Source organism: Lithohypha guttulata (assembly GCF_036872675.1).
Source record: "Lithohypha guttulata strain CCFEE 5908 chromosome Unknown scaffold_1, whole genome shotgun sequence".
Lineage (NCBI taxonomy): Eukaryota > Fungi > Ascomycota > Eurotiomycetes > Chaetothyriales > Trichomeriaceae > Lithohypha > Lithohypha guttulata.
The window spans coordinates 2,503,037-2,525,608 of record NW_027042750.1 but is presented as its reverse complement, the minus strand read 5'-3'; the positions used below and the strand labels follow the sequence as shown (position 1 = coordinate 2,525,608).

General features: G+C 48.9%; 7 protein-coding genes across 7 annotated transcripts; 4 read left to right on the top strand and 3 right to left on the bottom strand.

The window, feature by feature from the left end:
• Positions 1-1,404: 1,404 nt before the first annotated feature.
• Positions 1,405-2,717, top strand: HOG1 (MAPK protein hog1; the record flags this gene model as incomplete). The annotated part of the gene is made up of 5 exons (XM_064895300.1): positions 1,405-1,460; positions 1,512-1,559; positions 1,612-1,741; positions 1,792-1,935; positions 1,986-2,717. The coding sequence occupies 5 exons, from the start codon at positions 1,405-1,407 to the stop codon at positions 2,715-2,717; spliced, it is 1,110 nt and encodes a 369-aa protein (XP_064757987.1).
• A 903-nt stretch (positions 2,718-3,620) lies between these two features.
• LTR64_000918 (uncharacterized protein) lies at positions 3,621-6,103 on the top strand (the record flags this gene model as incomplete). The annotated part of the gene is made up of 8 exons (XM_064895299.1): positions 3,621-3,673; positions 3,755-4,102; positions 4,164-4,191; positions 4,247-4,310; positions 4,357-4,436; positions 4,485-4,656; positions 4,702-4,742; positions 4,787-6,103. The coding sequence occupies 8 exons, from the start codon at positions 3,621-3,623 to the stop codon at positions 6,101-6,103; spliced, it is 2,103 nt and encodes a 700-aa protein (XP_064757986.1).
• Positions 6,104-6,304: 201 nt separating this feature from the next.
• On the bottom strand, positions 6,305-10,285 carry MSC7 (Meiotic Sister-Chromatid recombination aldehyde dehydrogenase; the record flags this gene model as incomplete). The annotated part of the gene is made up of 2 exons (XM_064895298.1): positions 6,305-7,959; positions 8,659-10,285. 2 exons carry the CDS (start codon positions 10,283-10,285, stop codon positions 6,305-6,307), a joined length of 3,282 nt encoding a protein of 1,093 aa, XP_064757985.1.
• A 691-nt stretch (positions 10,286-10,976) lies between these two features.
• Positions 10,977-11,235, top strand: LTR64_000916 (uncharacterized protein; the record flags this gene model as incomplete). The annotated part of the gene is made up of 2 exons (XM_064895297.1): positions 10,977-10,997; positions 11,050-11,235. The coding sequence occupies 2 exons, from the start codon at positions 10,977-10,979 to the stop codon at positions 11,233-11,235; spliced, it is 207 nt and encodes a 68-aa protein (XP_064757984.1).
• Positions 11,236-12,248: 1,013 nt separating this feature from the next.
• ATR1 (multidrug-resistance type transporter aminotriazole resistance) lies at positions 12,249-14,060 on the bottom strand (the record flags this gene model as incomplete). The annotated part of the gene is made up of 1 exon (XM_064895296.1): positions 12,249-14,060. One exon carries the CDS (start codon positions 14,058-14,060, stop codon positions 12,249-12,251), a length of 1,812 nt encoding a protein of 603 aa, XP_064757983.1.
• Positions 14,061-17,503: 3,443 nt separating this feature from the next.
• Positions 17,504-19,433, top strand: LTR64_000914 (uncharacterized protein; the record flags this gene model as incomplete). Its single annotated transcript, XM_064895295.1, has 5 exons — positions 17,504-17,599; positions 17,650-18,475; positions 18,544-19,176; positions 19,224-19,373; positions 19,423-19,433. 5 exons carry the CDS (start codon positions 17,504-17,506, stop codon positions 19,431-19,433), a joined length of 1,716 nt encoding a protein of 571 aa, XP_064757982.1.
• A 767-nt stretch (positions 19,434-20,200) lies between these two features.
• On the bottom strand, positions 20,201-21,451 carry LTR64_000913 (uncharacterized protein; the record flags this gene model as incomplete). The annotated part of the gene is made up of 2 exons (XM_064895294.1): positions 20,201-20,276; positions 20,301-21,451. 2 exons carry the CDS (start codon positions 21,449-21,451, stop codon positions 20,201-20,203), a joined length of 1,227 nt encoding a protein of 408 aa, XP_064757981.1.
• Between the last annotated feature and the right edge of the window lie 1,121 nt (positions 21,452-22,572).

The following is a 22,572-nucleotide window of genomic DNA, read 5'->3' as shown; positions in this document are numbered from 1 at the left end:
CACGCCTGAGCGCGCAATGTGGGTGAGCTGCCACGTGTAATCTCGATCGGGAATCAGACTCCAGTTACCACCCGACCAGGACAATGATCGACATCCTGATCGAAACTCGGGATTCCGTAGCCATGTCTGTTCGCTTGTTTCGTGAGCACTCTACTCAGCTATTTTGCTTGCGCGAACAAGGGAATAGAGCGGTTTGCCGACGTGCACTCGACGACAGTTGCGTATGCCATCAGAGTTGAGGCGTGCTCCTCGAATACTGGTCGTGGACGATTGAGAAACAAATAAACAGGACCTACGAGGTTGACGACTGTAGCCAAAGGGCTAGTTTGTGTGTAGGCGGTCAAAACATTGAGGCAAGTACGAGGCTGTACACCCGCTGCGCCGTCGTGCTTGGCTCGAGCACAGAGCTGCTTCAATGATTATAGTGCAAAAAACCCGTTGCCTGAAACAGTAAACGGCGATAAATCGTGGTTATAACAGCATTGATTAGAACGATGGGTTCAAGTTTTTTTGGACTCAAAGTCATTCATGTTGGTCACTGTACAGTGCTTGCTGCCTCAGAGTTTTATGGTATCCACAACAAACGGAGTTACTCGCGCCTCCTTGAGCCTCAACTCGAGGAGTTTCGGTGCCTTGAGATTAGTGGAAACGGTGCAACATTTCCGAGTATGTGCTGTCCAATACTTTAGTTGATGCTTGGGAAGTACTCGTACACTTTGGTTGACCGGGTTGAGTCGGCTTCATGCCTGGCGATACCTTGGTCTACGAAGAGCCTGAAGGCGGACGTGACGTCAGGACTTTAGGAACAACTCATACAGGAATTGTCAGTTGTCCAAGAACACGAGAGGGAGTAGAGCAAACGGCTGATGGTTTATACAAATGCTGGTCAGTACCTGGATGGTCGAAAGCTGGCAGGAACGAACAGCGTCTCTCGGTGGTTGAGTTCGTACTGGACTCGAAGTCATTGGGGCCGTCGCTGATTCGTGTTGATGGATCGCTGGTACCCGAAACCTTAGCTGTCATGGCAGATAGATTTTGACCTGGTTGATTGGGCCGTATTCGACCATTTTTCAGTGTGCAGGCTATCTGCTCCCACTATCCAAGTATCGCCGCATCTTCCCTGTAGTAGTGTAGAACATTTTGCGCTTCTGGGACACGCCCCTTTCAACGTGGTAGAGGATTAAATTCTACCTCTGGCGGACGAAGACTGAGTCGTTCCTCATTTCACTAGACGCAGGTTGTACTAAAGGTCTTGTTCGTGAATTGCAGGACGTGTATTTGGCACAAACGGCACCTCTACACAACCGCAACTTCCTTCTTCCCTAGTATACTACCCCTCCAACCTTTCCTCAGCGGCTCAACTCATTGCATATCCCTGGAGACGACGCATAAGCGACAGACACCATGGCGGAGTTTGTACGAGCCCAAATATTTGGCACGACGTTCGAGATCACGTCAAGGTACAGCGAAGCGTGAAATGGTACAAGTAGTGGTGATTGACGGTCGATCAGGTACACAGATCTGCAACCAGTTGGCATGGGCGCCTTTGGCCTGGTGTGGTATGTCTGCCCAACCCATTTCACAGAATGGTAATCCTAACTGCGCAACCAGCTCGGCGAAGGACCAATTGACAGGTCAAGCTGTTGCGGTGAAGAAGATTATGAAACCTTTTTCTACACCTGTCCTTTCGAAACGAACGTACCGTGAACTCAAGCTCCTGAAGCATCTCAGACACGAAAACGTAAGCAGCCTCATTCACTACAACCACCAAAGAGTCTAACAGAGAATCAGGTCATCTCGCTGAGCGACATCTTCATCTCTCCTCTCGAGGACATCTACTTTGTCACTGAGCTCCTCGGAACAGATCTACACCGCCTCTTGACCAGCAGACCGCTCGAGAAACAGTTCATTCAATACTTCCTCTACCAAATTTTGGTGGGTTCACATCTTCTGCTGCTCAAGACATAAGCTAATGAGTGCTCAAGCGAGGACTGAAGTATGTCCACAGCGCCGGCGTTGTTCACCGAGATCTCAAACCTAGCAATATCCTTGTCAACGAGAACTGCGACCTCAAAATATGCGATTTCGGCCTTGCTCGAATTCAAGATCCTCAAATGACAGGATATGTCTCCACGAGATACTACCGCGCCCCCGAGATCATGCTCACATGGCAGAAATATGATATTGAGGTTGATATTTGGAGTGCAGGTTGCATTTTTGCGGAAATGCTCGAGGGCAAGCCGCTATTTCCCGGAAAGGATCACGTCAATCAGTTCTCAATTATAACAGAATTGCTTGGAACTCCGCCACAAGACGTGATCGAGACTATCTGCAGCGAAAATACCTTGAGATTCGTGCAGTCCCTGCCTAAGCGAGAAAGGCAGCCATTGAAGAACAAATTCAAGAATGCAGATCCTTCTGCCATCGATCTGCTTGAGAAAATGCTGGTATTTGACCCGCGAAAACGAGTCTCAGCCGCCCAAGGCCTGACGCACGACTACCTTTCTCCATACCACGACCCGACCGATGAGCCTGTTGCTGAAGAGAAGTTCGATTGGTCCTTCAACGATGCAGACCTGCCGGTTGACACTTGGAAGATTATGATGTACTCTGAAATTCTGGACTATCACAATGTTGAGGGCGGTCCAGACGACCAACAACCACAAGCACTATCGATAGAGCAGGCACAGGCTATGAATGGACAGGCTGTTGCATGATCTTAGTGGTATCGTTGGGACTTGGTATATTCTCTGTATTGGACCTGGCATAAGCTGGACTTCTGATATCTGGCTTGCCAGGCATGATGAATGCAGATGAGAAAGAAGAAACAGGCACGGCACGTTGAAATGAGGCAACAGAATAGATATGCACTGGACTGTTGACAGGCACTGAGTAGCCAGCGGAGGCGCAGACAGTTCGAGCGGCGAGCATGTTTCTAGCAAGCCGGTGATTCATAGAGCAAATTTTAAACAATCGTCCTTTCAGTTGATTTCAAGGCTACTCACAAGCATATCAGAAGAGTCTATGAGATGTCTGTCATTGGAAGCATTGAGCGTTGGGTACGAGACTTCGACCTTGTCTCTTTAGCGACGTGACCCTGGTGTTGGACTTGACCCTTATGCCCATCTCGTCGTTACATCGTCGCCAATTGCTACTAGTTATCTGTGTTGTTATAATCGGATCTTCGTCTGGCGTAAGCATTCGCAGCCACAAATGTGTACGAGAGCATTAGTGATTGGAGATGGTTTTAGAGACTGGATTTCGAAACTCCCAGCTAAAGTCGTTGCTTTGGATCAGGAACAGGATATTCAGACACAAGCATGTTACTCCCGGTAGTTGCATTCCTTCAATGAGTGTAGAAAGTCAAGGCATGTATTCGAGTAACCTTCTGGCTCTGGACAGTTTGTTCGTTCCTGCCACAAAACGTACACCTGTCCGTGCCTCTACTGTACTACGGTGGAGCAAGGACACGTTGTTGAGCGTGACTATCACGTACTTGCTTTGCATTGCTGTAAGAAGTTCATAATTCCAGAATTGAGTACGACATCCCAAAATCGTGTCAGACGGACCAGATCTTCGAGTATGCATCGCTGTTGGTCGAGAAAGCCGTTGAAACAAAGATGACAGAAGCGTTCATCCCACAGATATTGGTCGTTGACTTCAACCATCACAGGTAGGTATCAGGTGAAGTGGTGACTCTAGAGCATTACAAATTGACTACGGGTGTGTCTCTGTCGTGACTGACGCTATCAAGAGGACCAGAAATCGAGTTGTGGGCAGATGATGCTGGACAGCAGTTGTTTCAAACCAACGACTGGACCCAGCTGGCCTTCCTAGCATTGCCTGATGGTGCGCATGCTAGCAACGAAGAGTTCTCCTACTTCACGCTCGTCTCGCAAACGACCACAGACACTCCAGAAACAAGTCTGTTCGGTATATCATGTACGCGTCAGATACGCGCTGATAAATTGAAAGTCAAGTCAGCTGAGGTCACGCGTAGTTTCGTGCAGAAGGCTGTGGTCGTGATTGTTGACAGACCTGGTATACTTGGGCAGCTACGAGAGCGTCTAGCGGCTGTGACTGCGGCGTGGTTTGCTCAAGAGTAAGGTTCTTCCTATTCAAAGTGTTGTGAAGTAAGTGTCAGAACTAACCACTTTCTGCAGAGACTTCTCTGACATTCACATCTTGAAGGTAAATCTGTGTAATAACACATCGGATCGAGTCTGTTGCTAAACTTGGACAACAGGAATTCCAAGCCAGTCTGCAGCATGAAGCAGAGGCGAAGAAACACGAAAAGGATGCTTACTTTGGTAGGCCGGCACTGCCAGAAAAGAGTTACAGCACTTACGTGGATAGGACTGTCGCTGCGAGAGCTCCTTCACGAGCTCCGCCACTTGACACTGATATTGGTCAAATGCCTTTTGTTGCAGAAACGTGTATGTCTGCCTACAAATGCCGCTCCAGCATACTGACGGTATCTCCAGGTTCTGTTCTTTGGCACAAGATGTGAGAGACTATGTATGACGCAATTTGCTCTTGTCTCGCTCATTCCCCATCTCCTTGATAACTTACAAGACTGTGCTTCGCCTAAATTGAACACATATGTGAAGACCGTCAGCCGTGCAACGAATCTGAGGACGAGCGAAAGGAGTTCATGTATGTTGTCATGATAAAATTCTCGGATGAACTAATACCAGCCAGTGCTTGCATATATGGGCCTTCCTCTTCAAGTTTTTGGCGAGGTATGCCACGTTGATCTTCTGTGTTCTTTATGCTAACGATCTAGCACTCCTTCTTCTCGCCATACACACCACTTCAGCAGCTGGACTTCCTCTCGTCTCCAAGTGCCAAATCGTACCTAGCAGGCAGTACAAACGTCCTCTTTCTCTCACAACGGGATCTTGTCAACTCGGGCGACCCTCAACAGATGAAGAACCGCTATTGCGATATCCTTGTCAATCTCGATGAAGTCTCGTTGTCGTCCAAGATTACTATCCTCGACCCCGCCCTACGATCTGCACTATCCCTTTCTGCTGCTGATCGGCGCTGGATCGATCATCTTACCCAAACAGTTCTAGATACCTGGAATCCCGCTGACCCGTCCCGGCCCACGACTCATGGCTATCAAGGATCCGAGGACGCTATCCGACTCAGTTTTGAAGAGTACATATTGAGCTTCGTAAGCTCGGTGGCGTATAAGAACCACTTCGACAACCATCCTAATCCCTACCTTTCGAAGCAGGCCGGAGGTGTTTCTGACGAGCGATACCCTGATCCACTAGAGACTGCCGGCGATTTCAATCACGATTTCTTGGCCTTATGGAAGCAAACACCGAACTATACATTGTGGCATAGCTTGACTGATGACAGCCAAATCTTCGACATCGTGGAGCCACGACATCCTACCGCCGGTGGTTTGAACATTGAAGACGTACAGCGTCGAGTCGGCGCAGCGGTCAGTGAGCTTCACATCGACGATCGCACGCGCCAGGCAAGAGAGACAGCAGGCAAAGCCATCGAAGTAGGACGTGAGCGAGTCGGAGCTGGTGTAGCAAGATTCTGGAAAGAGGTCGAGAATTTCAAGGAGCGGAGAGAGGGCAGCAGATCTCGCCAGGAGAATGACAAGAAGCTATCTACGAAGGAGGCGAGCAGTCTTAGCGACGACTCGGGCGTTCTGGTTGAGCATCCGGACGTTTTCGATGCAGGCCGTCGCTCAACTGAGCACACTACAGCGAATGCTGCAGGCGCCTCAAGTGTAGCAAGTGCTGCTCCACAAGAAACGACAAATGGAGGTGGATGGACTGCTGCACTGCGCAGTCGTGCTGCGAATGTTCAGCGGCCGAACGTGGACACAGTGCAGATGCAAGCTGCGGCCAGAGAGAACGCAGCACGTGCAGGTGCATATCTTAATAGCTGGGGAAGCTGGGCCAAAGACAAGAGTCGGGAGTGGCAGGAGAGTCGAGCTGCTGCAACATTTCCACAGGTGCAGACTCAGGTCAACAAGGAGGTGAAGGAGTCGAGTGTCGTGAATGACTCGAAGGTAGAGACTCCAGCCAGCTTGGGCGCCGTCGCAGCCGCGAAGAACGCTATGGGTAGTAAATGAGAGTGTTCAGAGCACTAGATAATTTGACATTCTCCGAGTGATGTGACTCAATCCCGTGGTACCTGCAGGATTACGAAATAGCATCAGGTTCGATTTCCGCTATATCGATTCAAACATCCTTCAGGGCATTTTGGAGGCAGAATTGTCTTACTATTACCGAACCATCGTGCCGCAATATATTCGCAGAGACATAGCCGTTTTTCAGTCAGCCATATCCATCTCCTCTATATCCGCAGCCGTACCAAACACCTCCTGCCTCTTCTTCTCTGCCTGCCACTTTTCGATTCTCTTTTCGGTGTGTCGAATACCTCGAAGTAAGCGTTTGAGGTCAGTGCAACAAAGCTCAGCTACACGGTTGTGGAGGTATAAGACCGGGTTGTCTTCTTCGTTGGTTTCCTTGGAGGCACTGCTTGTTGCTTGTAGTGCTTCGACGGTGGAATAGATGGGGTATTGTAAGCCAGGTAGGCTGTTGTCATTGCCATTATCCTCTGGTTGGTCATTCGTATGCTGGGGATGTTCTGTGTTGGCAGGTAGAATCGCTTCAGCTGTTACTTTTGCGGCGAGGTTAGACTCTTGATCCTCTTTGTTAATTTCATCACTCGATTTAGGTAATCTGATTTGCGGTGTTTCAGACAACGTGAACATATCAAGGATACTCTTCTCCAAATCCGTCTTCTTAGCCTGTAGTACTGTTTCAGGTATGGTGAAGGTTCGCTGGTACCAGTCCATGTAATCGTCAAGTTGTTCAGTTGTCATGTTATTGATGTCTCTGTCGTGTAACTCGATGTGTTTGCCACTTTCGATGGAGGGTTTAGATTGAGCGTGATGTTCCGACGCAGAAGATTTCTGTATACGAAGCCAGGCTGTCCAGTCGAGACGAAGTGAGGCATTACCGGGACTTTCGGTGTCGAAAGGGAAGAGCATTTTGGTTGCGACTAGGAGGAGACTCGCAAGCTGCACTTCAGCCATCGCAACTGGACTTCGACGACTTCGCTGTGTTTTTCCATCCCTAGTATCGTCTTCTTCTTGCTGAGGTAATTCGTATGCAAAGCTGTAGCCTACTAAGCCGGCTATTTGTCTTACAGCAGGATAGACCTCGATCGGTAGGGCCAGGTGCTGGATCCAGTCAAATAGGATGATTCTCCAGTTTAGTGCTGGCAGTGTCATGCCAAATTCCTTGGTATATGTCTGCAGAGTGCGATAGACTGCCTCATGAAGCTCGTGAGAGGTGGGGACTGTCGCAGTGTCGAGTGCTTCGTGGTATTCTGGTGGAAGCTTGTTCGAGATGTCGAGTGGCACATGACGAATTGCACGAATGAAGGGTATTCCTTCTGTGCGAATACGTTCGTAGAGCTGTTGAAGGGTGAGCGGGCAGCGGACAAGGAGGGCAGCCAGGTACAGCAGAGCAATGGCATCCCACAGCCTCGGGACCAGATGAATGCCAAGAACACTTTTGGTATTTTGCGGTTCAGAGTCTGAATCGATCAGATTTTGTTCTCCCTCTTCTACGCTTAGCGGAACATCAGCTGTGGTTACCAGCCGAGTCGTTATGCTCGATAGCCTCAAAGCCCAAAGATCCTTTGCAACAGTCCATAGACTGGCTGGTGCTTTGGCAGATCCATGAATGAGTGCATAAGCCTGCTTCCACATAATATGCTGCCATGCCTGCAAGTATAGTCGATATGCCTGTGCTCCTCGGTAGACCTTTGTGACTTTGACCTTGGTCTTCTCGATCTTTTTACGAGAGATTTTACCTTGCGTGCCATAATCTGCGTCGTCTTGTTCAGCTATTTGCAATCCTTCTTGTTGACGACCACATGATGTGCAGACTAAGACACCATCTTCCTCTTCGAAGTCTGTGTTGCCACAGTATGGACAGGTGGTGTAATTAGACATCTTCGTGGTGGCATAACATTTCTGGGAAGCAGGGATCTAGCGTGTTGCAGGTCTGTTGAGCTTAATGTGACCATTGTTTGAGCTGATGACAGCCGCGTTGATCCGAGGAGATAATACACGGATGCTCGTAGCTCGACAGTGTCTCAACAGCGCCGAGATCGGTTTGTACGGGTCATGTGGTAAAGTGCAAGGTGAGAAGCGCTGTAAATTGCACTTTTATCTGCAGCTGGTACAATATTCTACTAGTGGCTTTACTCGGTAGGCAAGATATAGCTAGAAGCGGCAGGTTTTCGTTAAAATCACTGTATGTGTGGCACCATCTACGAGTACTACGAAGATGCTGTGCTGACTCTTCATAAAATGGTGGACCTTGTTCACATGGGATAAAAGGGAAAGAGCTTTTCTGAGCTACCTAGACATTCAGAGCTTGCTAGACATTGAACCCTTTTTGCTCCCCAGCAAAGCCCCTAGAAGACCGACTATCCCAGCCAACATATCTGGAAAGTTCTGTGAGTATCCGCTTCGAACGATTCCTTCACATGCCCGGTAGCCATTAGCGGCCACAACTGGATACTGCAATATGCCCGGTATCTCAGTCTTGATCCCTAGTAGCCTTGCCCACCACGTGTCTTGGGATACACTCTTGACGTTACACAAACCTCTGAGGCCTTCTTCACCACCAAATCTGCCATAACCAGAACCACGAACACCACCGAACGGAAGAGAGCATACGTAGAAAGCACCAAAGTCATTGATGCTCACCATGCCGCTCTTGACTTCACGTGCTATGCGTTGAAGGATTGGCCAGTTCTTCGTTGTGGGTGCGCCAAAGACGGAAGCACCTAGGCTGTAAGAAGTAGCATTGGCAAGCTCGATAGCATGGTCGACGCTGTTTGCACGCATGACCGTGCATACAGGCGCGAAGAGTTCGATCTGTGCGATCTCCATGTCTGGAAGCACTTTGCTGAGTAGAGTGGGTGCAAAATAATACCCATGAGGATGCTTTGGATGATGGTATCGAGTACCACCTGCATGTAGAGTCGCACCTGCGGACACAGCTGAGGCAACAAGGGCTTCAAGCCTGTCAAAGGACGCTGGCGAGATCATGCTACCCATGTCAATATCAGGGTCACCTTGTCGCGCTAATGTAATGCTGCCAAGTCTGATTTGCCTAACCTTTTCTTCCAGCTTGGACACTAGAACATCATGCATGTTCGGCAGTGCGATGATTCTCTCGATGCCTATACAATTCTGACCTGCAGACTGGAAAGTTCCTCGCAGGAGAAGTGCACTGACGCTATCAACGCTCTGGAGACTCGCTGAATCGTCGAGTAGAATTGCTGGATCCTTACCGCCTAGTTCAACTGTAACGGGAGTAAGCGATTTTGCAGCCGAGGCGCAGACCTTGTGAGCCACTGGCCGCGAACCAATGAAGGTGAGATGAGAGATGCCTGTATGGGAGGTCAGGTAATCTGCGACGTCTGGCAGACATATGACATTCTGCACTAGGTCTGGACTATGGCCAAGAGTGTTTAAGGCTGTTCGCACAATATCAAGGAAGTAAAAACTCGACCAGCACGTCTGCTCACTTGGTTTATTGACGATAGCGTTACCAGCGAAGAGAGCACTGATGACGGTACTGATCCAACTGTGAAAGGGATAGTTCCAACTGAATGATGAAGCGACAACACCGAGAGGCTCGTAGACGACATAGTTCTTCTTATAACACATCAACAGGTTTGTAGGTCTTGCAGAAGGTACCAATGCTCTTTCCCCATGCTTGATAGTCCATTGTAGCTTCTCGACAGTGACCAGGATTTCTCCAAAGCTCGCATCGATTTTAGTTTTCCCAGAGTCGAGACACGCAGCTGTGACTATAGCCTCTTGATTGTCAAGTATATATTTGAGCAATGTGTTGAGCAACTTCTTGCGTTGTGCGAAGGTAGTTTTTGCCCACGTCTTTTGAGCTTCACTTGCTCTCCTTACCGCAGTATCGACATCGGCACGAGTAGCAGGAATGATAGGTTCAGTAGTCAAGGGTCGACCGTCAGCAGGACACCGAGGGTAAATCTTTCCATTCCGAACTTCAGGCTCGCCAGTCGTCGATGTCAAATCCGATTGATAACCATCACGGAGTTGTGGTGGAAGGTCGACGACGAAGGGGATGGCAGCGACGTCTTCAGCGAGCAGCCAGGAACAACCGAGAATCAGAAGCAAGGCACAAAGGAGAGTTGTTATAATAGCGGAAGAGGACTTCAAGCTTATGACTTGGCTGAGAACGTCCATCCTTCAAGCTCCTCATTGACTGCACTCCCACAATCAGCTCAGCTCGAGTACTTTTGCCTAGAAATGCACCAGCCACTTGAGCCTCACAGTCAGCCGAACTTTCTGAGATGGTAGCAGCCACAACTTGGAGACATTATCTCTCCCATCAAATGGAAATCGCCGATTAACAGCATCACCAGCCACAAATCAAAAAAGCATCCAAGGATCTACGTAAAATATGACGTCCGTGCATGGTCAAGGCGCGCGGGAAAAAAACGCAGGTCATCTGCCCCCTGTCGTTCCTGGCCAATTGACAGGGTTGAGCTCTTGCCTCGTTGTCTCGTTTCCTTGTTTTCCTCTGTCGCATCAACGTGAAATGTTGTCATGGCTGTCGTGGCAATCTTAACACACCGCTGACCAAGCGAAATTGGCCAACAGCTTGCGCGTCGCAATTGCTATAGAGTTTCGCGGCGTGTTGTTCTTGCCTTATCTTGGAATGCTCTAGCAACCAAATCCGTCTGATACCGACCTCTTTCCGCGCACGTCATGGGATCGTTTGTGGACTGTCTCGTGTGATACGAAAGACCTGTGCATAATAATAGGCATCCACGCCTCTTCCTACAACACAAGTCACCTTTCCACTCACCCCCAAACTCAAGATCGAACGCAGTCAAACTTCAATCCTACAGTTTAATCAATACTCATACTCAACATGGGTGCCGTCGTTTCTTGTGTATGTTACTCACTCCTACGCAAGCTGCCGCACTTACTAATTCTTCCTACAGCTGCGCTCGCTCTGCCAGACCATAGGCAATGTCCTCATGGCCATCGTCAACGGTATCGGCTCAATCATAACAGCAATTGTGAACGGCATTGTTTCCTTCTTCAACATTATCATCTCATGCTTGACATGCGGCCGAGCTGGCCGAGGAGGGAGGAAAACACGTACGACGCATACGAGTAGGGTCTAACCCTTATTGTGCCGAACGCTTGAAGTGGTGATCATTGCCACAAACAACAGAATGAAGTCCGACAAGTGAAAAGAATTATTGTCAGCGTTCACATCTACTCAATCACTACTACCTGCCACCTATATACTATGACACCGATACCACCTATGATACCCAATGTTTTCAGTTTGAGACGACTACAGAAACTCTATACCCAATCCGGTTATTTGCAGAAGAGGAGGACGAGCGGTCCTGTTGGACACTATGAATTGAATTGGTTATGGTAGCATAATGGAACTTGAATACAATTGATTCCAGAAACATTGTATATTTACGGACATTCCTATCTGACTCGTCCATTCGTTGTGTCTTTGCGTTTCCTTGAATGAACAACTAAACACACCTGTTGTTGATTGTATTGCTGATCTCTAAGACCTAGTATAAGCTCAGACTCGAACTCGCCCTCTTCACTGCTCTGACTTGCGCTATCAGCTATTTACTCAGGCGGCAGATGCGGCAACAAAGAAACTTGCCATTGCGCCCCCCTCTCTTAGCGACCAGCTTCGCCAACAACCACCCTCATACTCATTTCAGCTGCCTCAGCGAAGAAAACGTCTAATCTCCTCTTACACCTGTTTCGTTCGCCCTTGCCTCTTCCTTCTGTTGTCCCTGTACCTCCACTTCAAACTCTTCTGCTGGTCGCTGAGCATGAGAAGGCAAATCATCCTGAATACCTTGCAAATCGTACTCCAATTGCCTGGTGGTTCTTTTGATAGGTGAAGGCTGACGTGGCTGCGTGGATGATATGTTCCTTGGGTTGGTCGGTCTCAGGCACCGGCATCTATTACAGAAAGTCATGGTTGGCGTGGTCCCATGTGGGAGAAGAAACGGGGTCGATATGTAGCACGCGCAGGAGTGAATGAAGCTGGTTGATTGAAGGACAAACAGAGAATTGGTTACGAAGGGTTTCGTAGTTCTTGGGCATGTACCTAAGATGCTCTATGAATCTATGTTACTGTTTTACCATCTCAATGTCATCCAGACTTGACATACTCCTCGGGAATCACCGGTAAACCTGGTGGTGTGATCTTTTCTCTACCACTGTCCGCTACCACTGTAGATGTTGAACTTGAAAAAGTCTCGGCTCTTTTCATTCTGGTGATCGGCTGCTCTGCGACACGCGAGACAGTAGCAAGTCCAAGTGGTGTCGTTGGTAGTGACGGCCAGAGATATGACTTGAGAACAAAAACTACGCACACGACGATACCGATCAAACCAAGCCCCAGACCAAAGATCCAAGCACTGTGAAACCCTCTGAACATATCGCGGCCGTTGTCGTTAGTGCGCACTTCAACTGTTGAAGCCAGCCCAAGACCGAGAGATATGCTGTAGTTGACCACGGTCGTGACCAATGAGCCTCCCACGCCCTGTTTGTCGATGGGTAGAGAGTTGGACATGACGAATGTTGCTGATGGGAAGGACATATCCATCCCGAACGGTGTAACGAGCAATGAGAGAAACGTGAAAGTCCAGTACGGCGAAGTGGTAGTGTTCGTTGCAAGAAAGGTCGGTCCAAGTGTGAACGCGATCAATGCACCAAGGAGGATCCAGGCTGGTTGAGTCTTTCGCATAAGGAAAGCAGTAAGGACCGCTGCAATCAGAGCAACAGGGACAATGGGCAGAACATGCAAAGCGGCTTGCAAGGGCGAGTCGTTCCAGACACCCAGTAGAAATCGCCAGAGGTAATAGGTCCAAACGCCGAACGTTCCCCAACCACAAGCAACTGCCGCCAGAACGAACGCGACATCGCTGTTGAGCAACCTGAACGGCACGAGAGGCTCGATGGATACCTTGAGCTCGACGATGACGAAGAAGGCCACAAGGATGATCCCGATGATCAAAAGCATGTAGACCCATTGAGTATTCCAGCCTTGCACAGGTGCCGAGATAAGCGATATCTGGATTGCAACAAGTCCTCCTACGCCAGTGATACCTCCTAGCCAGTCCATTGAGCCTAGCTTTTTGAAGAATGGAAGCATCTGCTTGGGTGTCTTTGGTGGAGAAGGTAATGAGAAACGAGCCACAACGGCCAACCCAGCGGACGTGATAGCTATTACGTAGAAAGACCATGACCAATGAACCAGTTGACCTAAAACCGCAGAACCAAGCATGCCGGTGTAAGCCCCAAGTGGAGCACAGAGACCAAAAGCCGAGAAAGCGATGATCTTGCTCTTGGAATTAGGCGGGTACGATCTTCCCAGCAGTGCCAAGGCATTGGGGTTCATCATTGCAGAGCCCAGACCTTGCATCGCTCGAGCGGCGAAGAACACTTCATAGCTAGTGTAGCGACTCAAACCAGCAACAACCGAGAAGAGAGAGAGCCATGTGAAGCCAAGCATAACAACATTCTTGTGACCAAAGATATCCCCAAGTCGACCAGCGAGCAGGATCGTTGTACCAAAAGAAAGAGCATACGCTGCAACCACCCAAGGCAGGACTGCTGGATCGCTGATGCCAAAGTCCTCCACAAGTGTCTTGATGATGGGGAAACATGTCGTCAGGCATGCCTGTGGTAACAGCTGCACCAAACAGATGGTTATATTGAAGGCTATTTCCTGGTTTCTCGACATATGCTGTGCAAGCCATCCTCCTGGCGGTCCTTTCGGTCCTGATTGTTGGGCAGCTTGATTGGCCTCAAGGTCGAGAGGATCATGACTTTGCGATGTTGTTGGTGTTTGAGCTCCAGTTACAGGAGAGGCTGGCGACGGAACAATAGTAAGCTCTGAGTCGGAGGATTTGTATGAGGGGACATGATGCTGGCCTTGTTCCGGTTGAGGAGCGGTCATCTCTGATGTGGTCGTACCTGATTAGAAGTTGCTAAGAGGAGGAGACTGACCATCTTGCAACAAAGCGGGCATTGTGTACATGTCGATGATGAGATACACATCACGGTTTGATGACCAACAAGCTTTTGACAATGTACGCTGCGCCAACATGGAACATGGAAATTTGGATAGTGCCTGAAAATGCTTGCTGATTATCTAAAACAGCAGTACCTGATCGAGCAGCTCCTAAAAGCAGAAGTCAATGACAAAGGAACCAATCACAATTGCTCCGCAGGACGGATCTGGCTCATCGTTTGCCTGGCGTTTATGTTAGCCTCCAAGGCTAGCGATATCGTGAACGACGAGGATATGAGTTCGATGCTAATATTTGGAGCGATGGCGCCAACTTCGCGCTCAAAACGTGGTAGAAACCGGTAGATGTGATATACCAAAGATAAGGTCAACAGTTTTTGGCCGTAAGATCAGGAGGTTCATGCCTGCGGTTGGCCCAAAAGAGGGCATAACCGCATCGATCTTCAGGGACCTGATACTGTGCCCTATGGAAGATGCCGCAGCCTGCTAGAATAGTAGAGGGTATTCGCAGCCCATCAGGGAAGCTGAGGGACGACGGAGATTACGATGTGAGGTCGAAACGGAGCTAGAGGCCGATCCAACGGAACCAAGCACGACTCGACAATGTGCTTGTTAAGGCACAGTATGAGTGGGCGTCTTCGTCGAAGACTAAGCAAGCCACTCTATGGAAGCAAGAGAAAGTCGTTGGAGGTACCACACGACACGTCTCTCAACACGTCCAGATATGTCAAACTGGAGCTGTCGCAATCGTCTATTTTTGGTTAGCTTGATGTGTCGATCTTTCGGTAATGCATCGTAATTTCAGGCTGCATGGGGTTTGCTGCCGGCCTGATTCCGTGAGACACGGCACGCCATGAAGCAGATTGAGACTGTGGTGGCTCTGATTGTTATCAGATGCGGATCTCCATCTCATAGGACGATGCTAAGATCTTGCCATAAGGGTCTCTCCACATCCTGAAGGTTGTCCATGGGAACGTTTGTAGAGCTCATTCAGACCTACGCTGACTGAATCAATGTGATGCGGTCTCAGAGTGCCATACGATTGAGCTTGGTCATACCACCGTGGACATGATGAACTCATGGGTCATGGAAGAAGATACATGCTGAGTGGCTGATTTGTGGCGTCGTCGAAATTAACCGGTCGGCACAACGGCATTAATCGCCCGAGCACGTACTGTTTCGTGTAAACTACAGTGGTGCATGATGGCGTTGCAGTACAGTCTCTGCTGGAATAATTCAGTAACACGACAGGTCGTTGCGCCAGGCAGTATACGAAAGATGACCATGCGAATGGTCAGCTGCTGTACAAGCGACCAAGACACCGACATAGTTGATGCATCCTTGACAGGACGTGTACGGTATCGATTAACATGTCTTGCAGCCACCGGTTTTCCGTCGCAGTATTTCGGGCGATATGAGTGATTTATTGTATCGCAATGCGATTGTCAGACAAAATAGTGCTTCTTGGGCTTGGACATTGGTATGCTATCTGGTGTTGGATCCTATTGTGGAATTAAGACTAACAGGTAGATATGAAGCCGCGTTGGAACATGCTGGCTTTTTGGACATGCAAAGTAGTAGAAATCATTACCGTGGTTAGAAGCACAAGAACGATACACTTGGCTGGCTGTATCTCGCTGACGGTAAGAAAATACCGTGCACCTTGTCGCAACATGCCCGAATCAGAGGACTGTCGAGTGTGTGGGAGCATTTATTCAGACACTGGGGATTACCAAGTATATGTCCAGCTCATCAAGGTTTCGCACATGCCGAGGAAATAGATACATTGCGCGTTGGCATTCAGGACGTGCTTGTGCCTTACATGACGCTTCTGCCGTAGAGGTAACATCTGCATTCGTGCTTGTGTCCTATGTCATCGTTGAGCTCGACCCATTGAAGCTCAATGGAGTTGACCGTAATTGGGCGGATTCGAACACCGAACCGCGAAGGTCAGTCTCGTATCACAGACTCTTTCTCGAAGTCTGGACCAATCGAAAGAGCTGTGCGATTGCGCTTCAGCAACCTGAAGCCGAACAGTTTGGAGATGCAAGGGTCGGGTAAAGCCAAGAGTGGTTAAGCTCATGACCCGGAGCTCGCTTACGCTTGTCTGGAAATTGCTTGTGTGGTTCGGCGTGGCTTTAGCTTGCATATTGGCCCAATCTTGCTCTTCGACAACACAAGGATCGTTGCTTCACGAGCTCGATGTGACATTGCAGCAGGCCTGAATAATCATAATTGCGACATTCCAATTATGTCCTAGCTCTTCTTCCTAACTGTTATCTCAAAGTTCAAGTGTGGTAGACTTTAAGCAGCGATGGTGCTTTCTACTGGCGCAAAGCAAAGCACGTTATCGTGTGTTCGAAGTGTAAATGCGAAGTGTGAATCGTTCACTTGTACCGAAGCAGACATCGATGTTATTGGCAGCAAGATCAGCCAAGGCTTGGTAGTGCTTGAGAGCTGGACCTTGAAGGCTTCGTGATCTCGACGAAGAGTAAGCTTTAAAGCTTAAGAGTCTTGGAGTCTCGCTACCGCCTTGGCCTGGACCCATCAACACTTCCTGATTTAACCATTGCACCACTTCCCCGCAACATCTTCCAGTAATTCTCGAGTAATGCTTCCATCAATGCTGTTCCCCTTGTCTTCTTGTGTGTATTCATTCGTTTGCCTCGAAAATGTGCCTGTGTCCATGACTTTACGCGTCTCGAAGACAGGACCAAGCAGCATCGTAAACTTGATCGCCGTTCCTGTGGCGAGATGTTTTGTTGATTTTCGAAGCTCATGCACCACGATTGCTCAGATAAGAAAAGAGCATCCCACTGGCCAGCCTTCGGATCCTGTCGATTAACGTGACTGACTTTGATATTGCCGCTTGTGCCACGCGCAAATCCCCGCTGCATGTTATCGTTCAGCCACTTGCCTGATCTTGCCATTATTTGCACTTCAAAGTCGATCCACCATTACCTTCGACTTTCACTGGCTCTTTTAACAACAGTTACCCACTACTTTCGAGCACGCGACTGTCGCTTGCTCCAGCAAACACTGTTTGATTCACTATTCCAGACCTCGAGCGTTTGCTTCTGTTCGACACTAATTCCACCCATCTAGCCACTCACTTGTTGTAAGTGGACTCTGACGTTGCATGCGAATCTGGCTTTCCCAATTTGTCTCGCTCGAGGCACCATCCAGCCACAAGCTCATGGTCGCATCGTGTCGTAATAGGTATTTATACAATCAAATCACTCCCAGCACGCCTTCTGTGTGAAGATTGTCTGTGATTGTATCTCCTTCACCTGCGGCGAGACCCTCCAAGGTCGACAGAACAATTTTCTCGCAACCCAGTATCAATACTCATTCGCTCCTCTTTATTCGTCATGGCGGAGAAGACTACCGACGTGTATCGGTCTTCCGATTCGGATTCCCCAGATAACCATGGTTACAGACATGGTTCAGTTTCCAACAAGCTCCAGGTATGTGAATGCGCTCCAGACCGTGTTGAATGGCGACTGAAATTTTGTAGTCAAGACAAGCAGCTGAAGCCAACGAGGCCCAGGATATCTATGGCGATGTCCAGACGGCAGAAGAATATGGCTATGTCAAGAGAGGTCTGAAATCGCGACACATTCAATTCATTGCGCTTGGTGGCACGATTGGTACTGGTCTGTTCCTAGGTATCGGACGAGCTTTCAGCACGGGCGGTCCTCTGTCACTGCTCCTCGGTTACACACTCGTTGGTTGCATGGTTTTCGCCATGATGATGTCTCTAGGTGAGATGGCAACATGGCTTCCTCTTCCTGGTGCCATTCCTCAGTATGCGACAAGATATATTGAACCAGCATTCGGCTTCGCAACGGGCTGGAACACATGGTACTCGAACGCTATCACCCTGTGCGCTGAAATATCTGCTGCTGCAACAGTCATCGACTACTGGCAAGGCGCTCGACACATCAACCCAGCGGTATGGATCACCATTGTTCTCGTGTTGATTCTCTTCCTCAACATCTTTGCTGTAGCAATCTATGGTGAAGCTGAATTTATTTTCGCATCCATCAAAATTCTGACAATCGTTGGTCTCCTGATCTTGGCCCTGATCATCGATGTTGGTGGTGTTCCAGGCCAACAAAGACTTGGATTCCACTACTGGAAAACTCCTGGTGCAATGGCCGAGTACATTGACACAGGCGCGACAGGTCGCTTCTTGGGTTTCTGGGCTGTCATGGTTAATGCCGCATTCGCTTATGGTGGTGTGGAAATGGTTGCTGTTGCTGCTGGTGAGGCCGAAAACCCACGACACAATATTCCCAAGGCTGTTCGACGAGTTTTCTGGCGTATATTGTTCTTTTATGGTGAGTTGCTCCAAAAAATTGTACCCATTGTGTGCCACGAGAATCTTTCAAGCTGACGATTTCGACAGTCCTAGGAACTTTGGCTATTGGTGTGCTCATACCATATAACGACGACAATCTTCTCAGTGCTATCAAGAATGGTGAACCTGGTGGTGCTCGTTCACCCTGGGTCATTGCAATCAAACGAGCCAATATCGCTGCTCTGCCATCCATCATCAACGCTGTCATTCTGACATCCGCAACCTCGTCGGGCAATGCCTTCTGCTACACTGGTTCTCGATACCTTTTCGCCCTTGCTCAGACTGGCCAAGCACCACGCTTCTTGCTCAAATGTTCAAAGAATGGCGTTCCATACTACTGCGTCCTTATCACCTGGTCGATCGGTCTCCTCACCTACATGTCAGTCTCTTCAGGCTCTTCCACAGTCTTTGCCTGGTTCCAAAACTTGACCACCATCTCCACCTTGTTCACATGGGTCATGATCTGCTTCTCCTACGTGCGATTCCATCACGCCTGTTCAGCTCAAGGAGTGGCTCGACATGAATTGCCATTCCGAACTAGACTCAACGACAAAGCTCCAATCCTCGGCTATGTCGCCGGCATTTTCTTCGCGATCGTAATCTTCTTCAATGGCTTCGATGTTATTGCAGGAGGTTTCAACTATCAAGGATTCATTACCGACTACATCGGAGTGCCCATCTGTAAGTTCGTCTTTGTCTAGCTCTTTCTCTTGCTAATGTTACTGCAGTCTTCGGCCTCTACCTGATCGGCAAGATTTTGTTCAAGTCGAGATGGGTACCATCCGCCGAGGCTGATATCTATACTGGAAAGGCTGCCTTGGATGCTGTCGAGTGGCCAGAGCGAGTGCCAAGGAATGTCTTGGAGAGGATCTGGTTCTGTGAGTGGCTCATATCTCCTTTCTTGTTCTTCACTGATAATTCGCCTAGGGATCGCCTAAATCAACCTCTCTTGGATTGCAAGTCCTTCTTGCTCACAAACGTGCTCGTGAAACAATATGATACCAATATCAACCTACCTCTGACATTCCGCCCACATCTGTTGCTTCCGTTGTGCCTGCGTCGTTGTCTTTGATCCTGCTCCGGTTCTGCACGATTTGTAGTCCATCCCACCCCTGTAACCTCGCTGTGACCTCGAGCCCCTTGATCATATCGTGTCATAGTTGAGTGTTGTATATTACCATAATATGGTCGCACCAGCTGGCGAACAGATCTCTTCGAAACCAGCACCCGTCGCCAAGTCCTGGTTCACGCATCTCGGATCTTTCCCTGGAAAATCTACCAGTCAGAAGCTGATTGAACGCTCCTGTTTTGATACCCCATTACTCACGACTATAACTGGATACATGCAGCTTCTCTGCCAGAATAATGGTTGAACACTAGCTGTCGCAAAGGACAAGAACGATTAGAGATCGAATTGCGTGTGTGTTTTTGGATGATAAACTGCTCGTGATAAAAGTTTCGAAGCTAGCTGAATACGGATACGAGCTTGTGTCGTAGGGCGTGTTGGGGACATATTTGAGTTACAGAGAAGTGGCTGCTTGGATGCAACCATTGAAGTGGACGGTGCTATAGGACCTCGTCCAAGAATGTGCGGCAGGTCACGAAGCAGTCTAGCATAGCTATCTGGAATAGGGTATGGTCGAAATCTATACGAACGAGTAACAATCTTCGTCACAGGCTGGACAATAACGGACAATGATTTGTTCTACGCTCCTGTGTCCATCTTATCCTCCACCATGCTCTCTTCTTCAACCTCGTCTTCTCCATGGAGCTCATCAGCACTGGTTAGTGGACGTCCAACACACTTCCGATACATGAATGCTAGCAACAGAAACGCCTCGTCTCGCAGCTCAACTTGAGCTCGAATCATAAGGTCATAGTTCCGTGGCGTATCATCGTTCCCCTCGTTCGCGTGTCGAGGATCTCCGAGAACATCCAACACTATCTTGATCATCTCCCTTCCTTTGCCAATCGGTTGTATATCAGCTGACACTTTTCTTAGTATGTCAGCCTTTTCGACCTGCGTGAGTGGTCGCTCGATTCCAGGCATGATCCTCTCTATCGGTTTGTCGTTCTCTTCTGGTGGAAACCGCAAGATTCCAGTATGTGAATTCTGCAGGTAAAATTCAAGAGCTGCACCACATTCTCGGTTGGGTATTCGAAGGAGGTAAGGAGCTTTGACGTAAAAGCCGCTCCAATCAAGGTTCTGGCGAATGTCGCGGGGCGTGGTCGAAATCGCACTCGCCTTTTCCCATACCTCTGAAAATGCGATTTCCAGTGCAGCTTGAATCTTCATGAGCAGGAATGGAGCGTGGAAGCTCCAAGCAGCGGCATCGCCATCTTGGTGGATATCCAGTGTATTCTCGTCTCTGACTTGTCCTCCAGAGCGATTCTTCGTTGCCTTTTTATCACGGAGCCCGAAAGTCGTTCTGAGTTTCATCATCCATGCGAAATCCGCCCGTATGATATCGGTGTTCAGAATTTCCTCCTCGGCAATGACATTCGCCATCTCCGTCATCCTAACATATCTTTCTGATATATGGCCCATCCTCAACTGTTCGATGGCTTCTCCCACTTGTCTTACCACGTCTATCACGTCTTCTACTGTCCAAGCTAGGACGATGCCCACGTTCACCGCACTCTGGATGAGGTTGCTCTCTTCAGTTCTGCCATTGAATCTCAACTTGTTCTTTCTCACCATCAGAGCTATATACTCAGCTTCCACCTTTTTTGAACGACGATACAGATCAGAGCCATCAGTTCGCGCTCTGCTACTCGCGCGACTTTGTGCAGCTGAAGACTCAGAGGGTGGTGGAGGTGATTGAGAAGGAGATCGGGACAAAGAACGCAATTGTCTTGTGTGCACAGCACTGGACTCTTTCCCTCGAAAAGCCGCAAGAGGCCAGACAGAGCTACCGGGAAGCATCTGGGCGTTGCTGGGGAGGCGAGAGCTCATTAGAGGTGTAGGTCGTGGTGTCGAGAAGGTACTGGCAATACCTGCCAATGTGGCTAGCTTCAGGTAGGAAGATGGCACCTTTGACAGGCTTGGTGTCGAAAGTTCGCAAAGTCTTTGTCGATGTGAATTTTCAAGCAGGAAGAGAACCGATCTGGTACGGTTTTGTTTGCTCAAGTGGTTGGCACAATTGACAACATAGCCTGAAAACCGTTCGGCAAGCAAGTGACAGCGTAGCCATTGGCACTATGTTGCGTGGATATGCCTTCACAATGACTTTTTCTTTGTCACTGTCAAACAGTGTCAGGCTTTTTCCTCAGGCAGACCATCTCGTTCCTCTTCAGCCTTGTCACCCCTTGTCGAAACTTCGTACAAGATGTCATGGTCGCTTGTAAGTCGGAATAGTGTTCAAAGCTCCGCGTTCGTAAGTAAATACAAGGTATACCAGCCATAACCCTATTACGTCTTCCTTACCAGCTGCTCTGATGTTTTCGGCAGCTGTTCGACGTCGTAGGTCCTGTTATAAGCCGACCCAGTAACTTACAGCTTTCTACAAGTTCCGCTCATAACGCAGAAGCGTCTCCCCAAGGCCTTCACGCCTGTTGACCGACTTCGCTACCCTGCCCTCTGCATATTTGTCAAACAGCTGGGTTGGGTTCTGCCATGTTGGTTGGTACCATTGCTATCGCTTCATTGTACTGAGTATATGCCTTGTTTTTGTTGGACTGATTTGATTGTACATGTAAGAATATATGCTCACAAATGTCCGGCATGCAATTCGAATGCAGCTGAAGAGTTGGAAACCTAATGCAGTCTTGAACCAAGTTGACAATGAGCGTAAGTGAATTAGGACGACAGCGGCAGGATGCAGCACCAGGGAGGCGTGCTGGAGTTGGGAAGATTGGGTGATTGTAGACGGCGACGACGAGGTCAGTGGGTCACCGAACTTTGACCCTTATAGATTTGCCATATGTTGGGTACTGAAAGTAATCGATCGATTAAACAAAGTGCAGCCAGAGAGAGTAGAAGTGCGATAGGATTTAGGTCCGCCTTCGGCAAGAATTGTGGACATCAATTTGCACGTGAGCACAAGCTGCGTTATCCTGCAGCCTACATTGTGATGG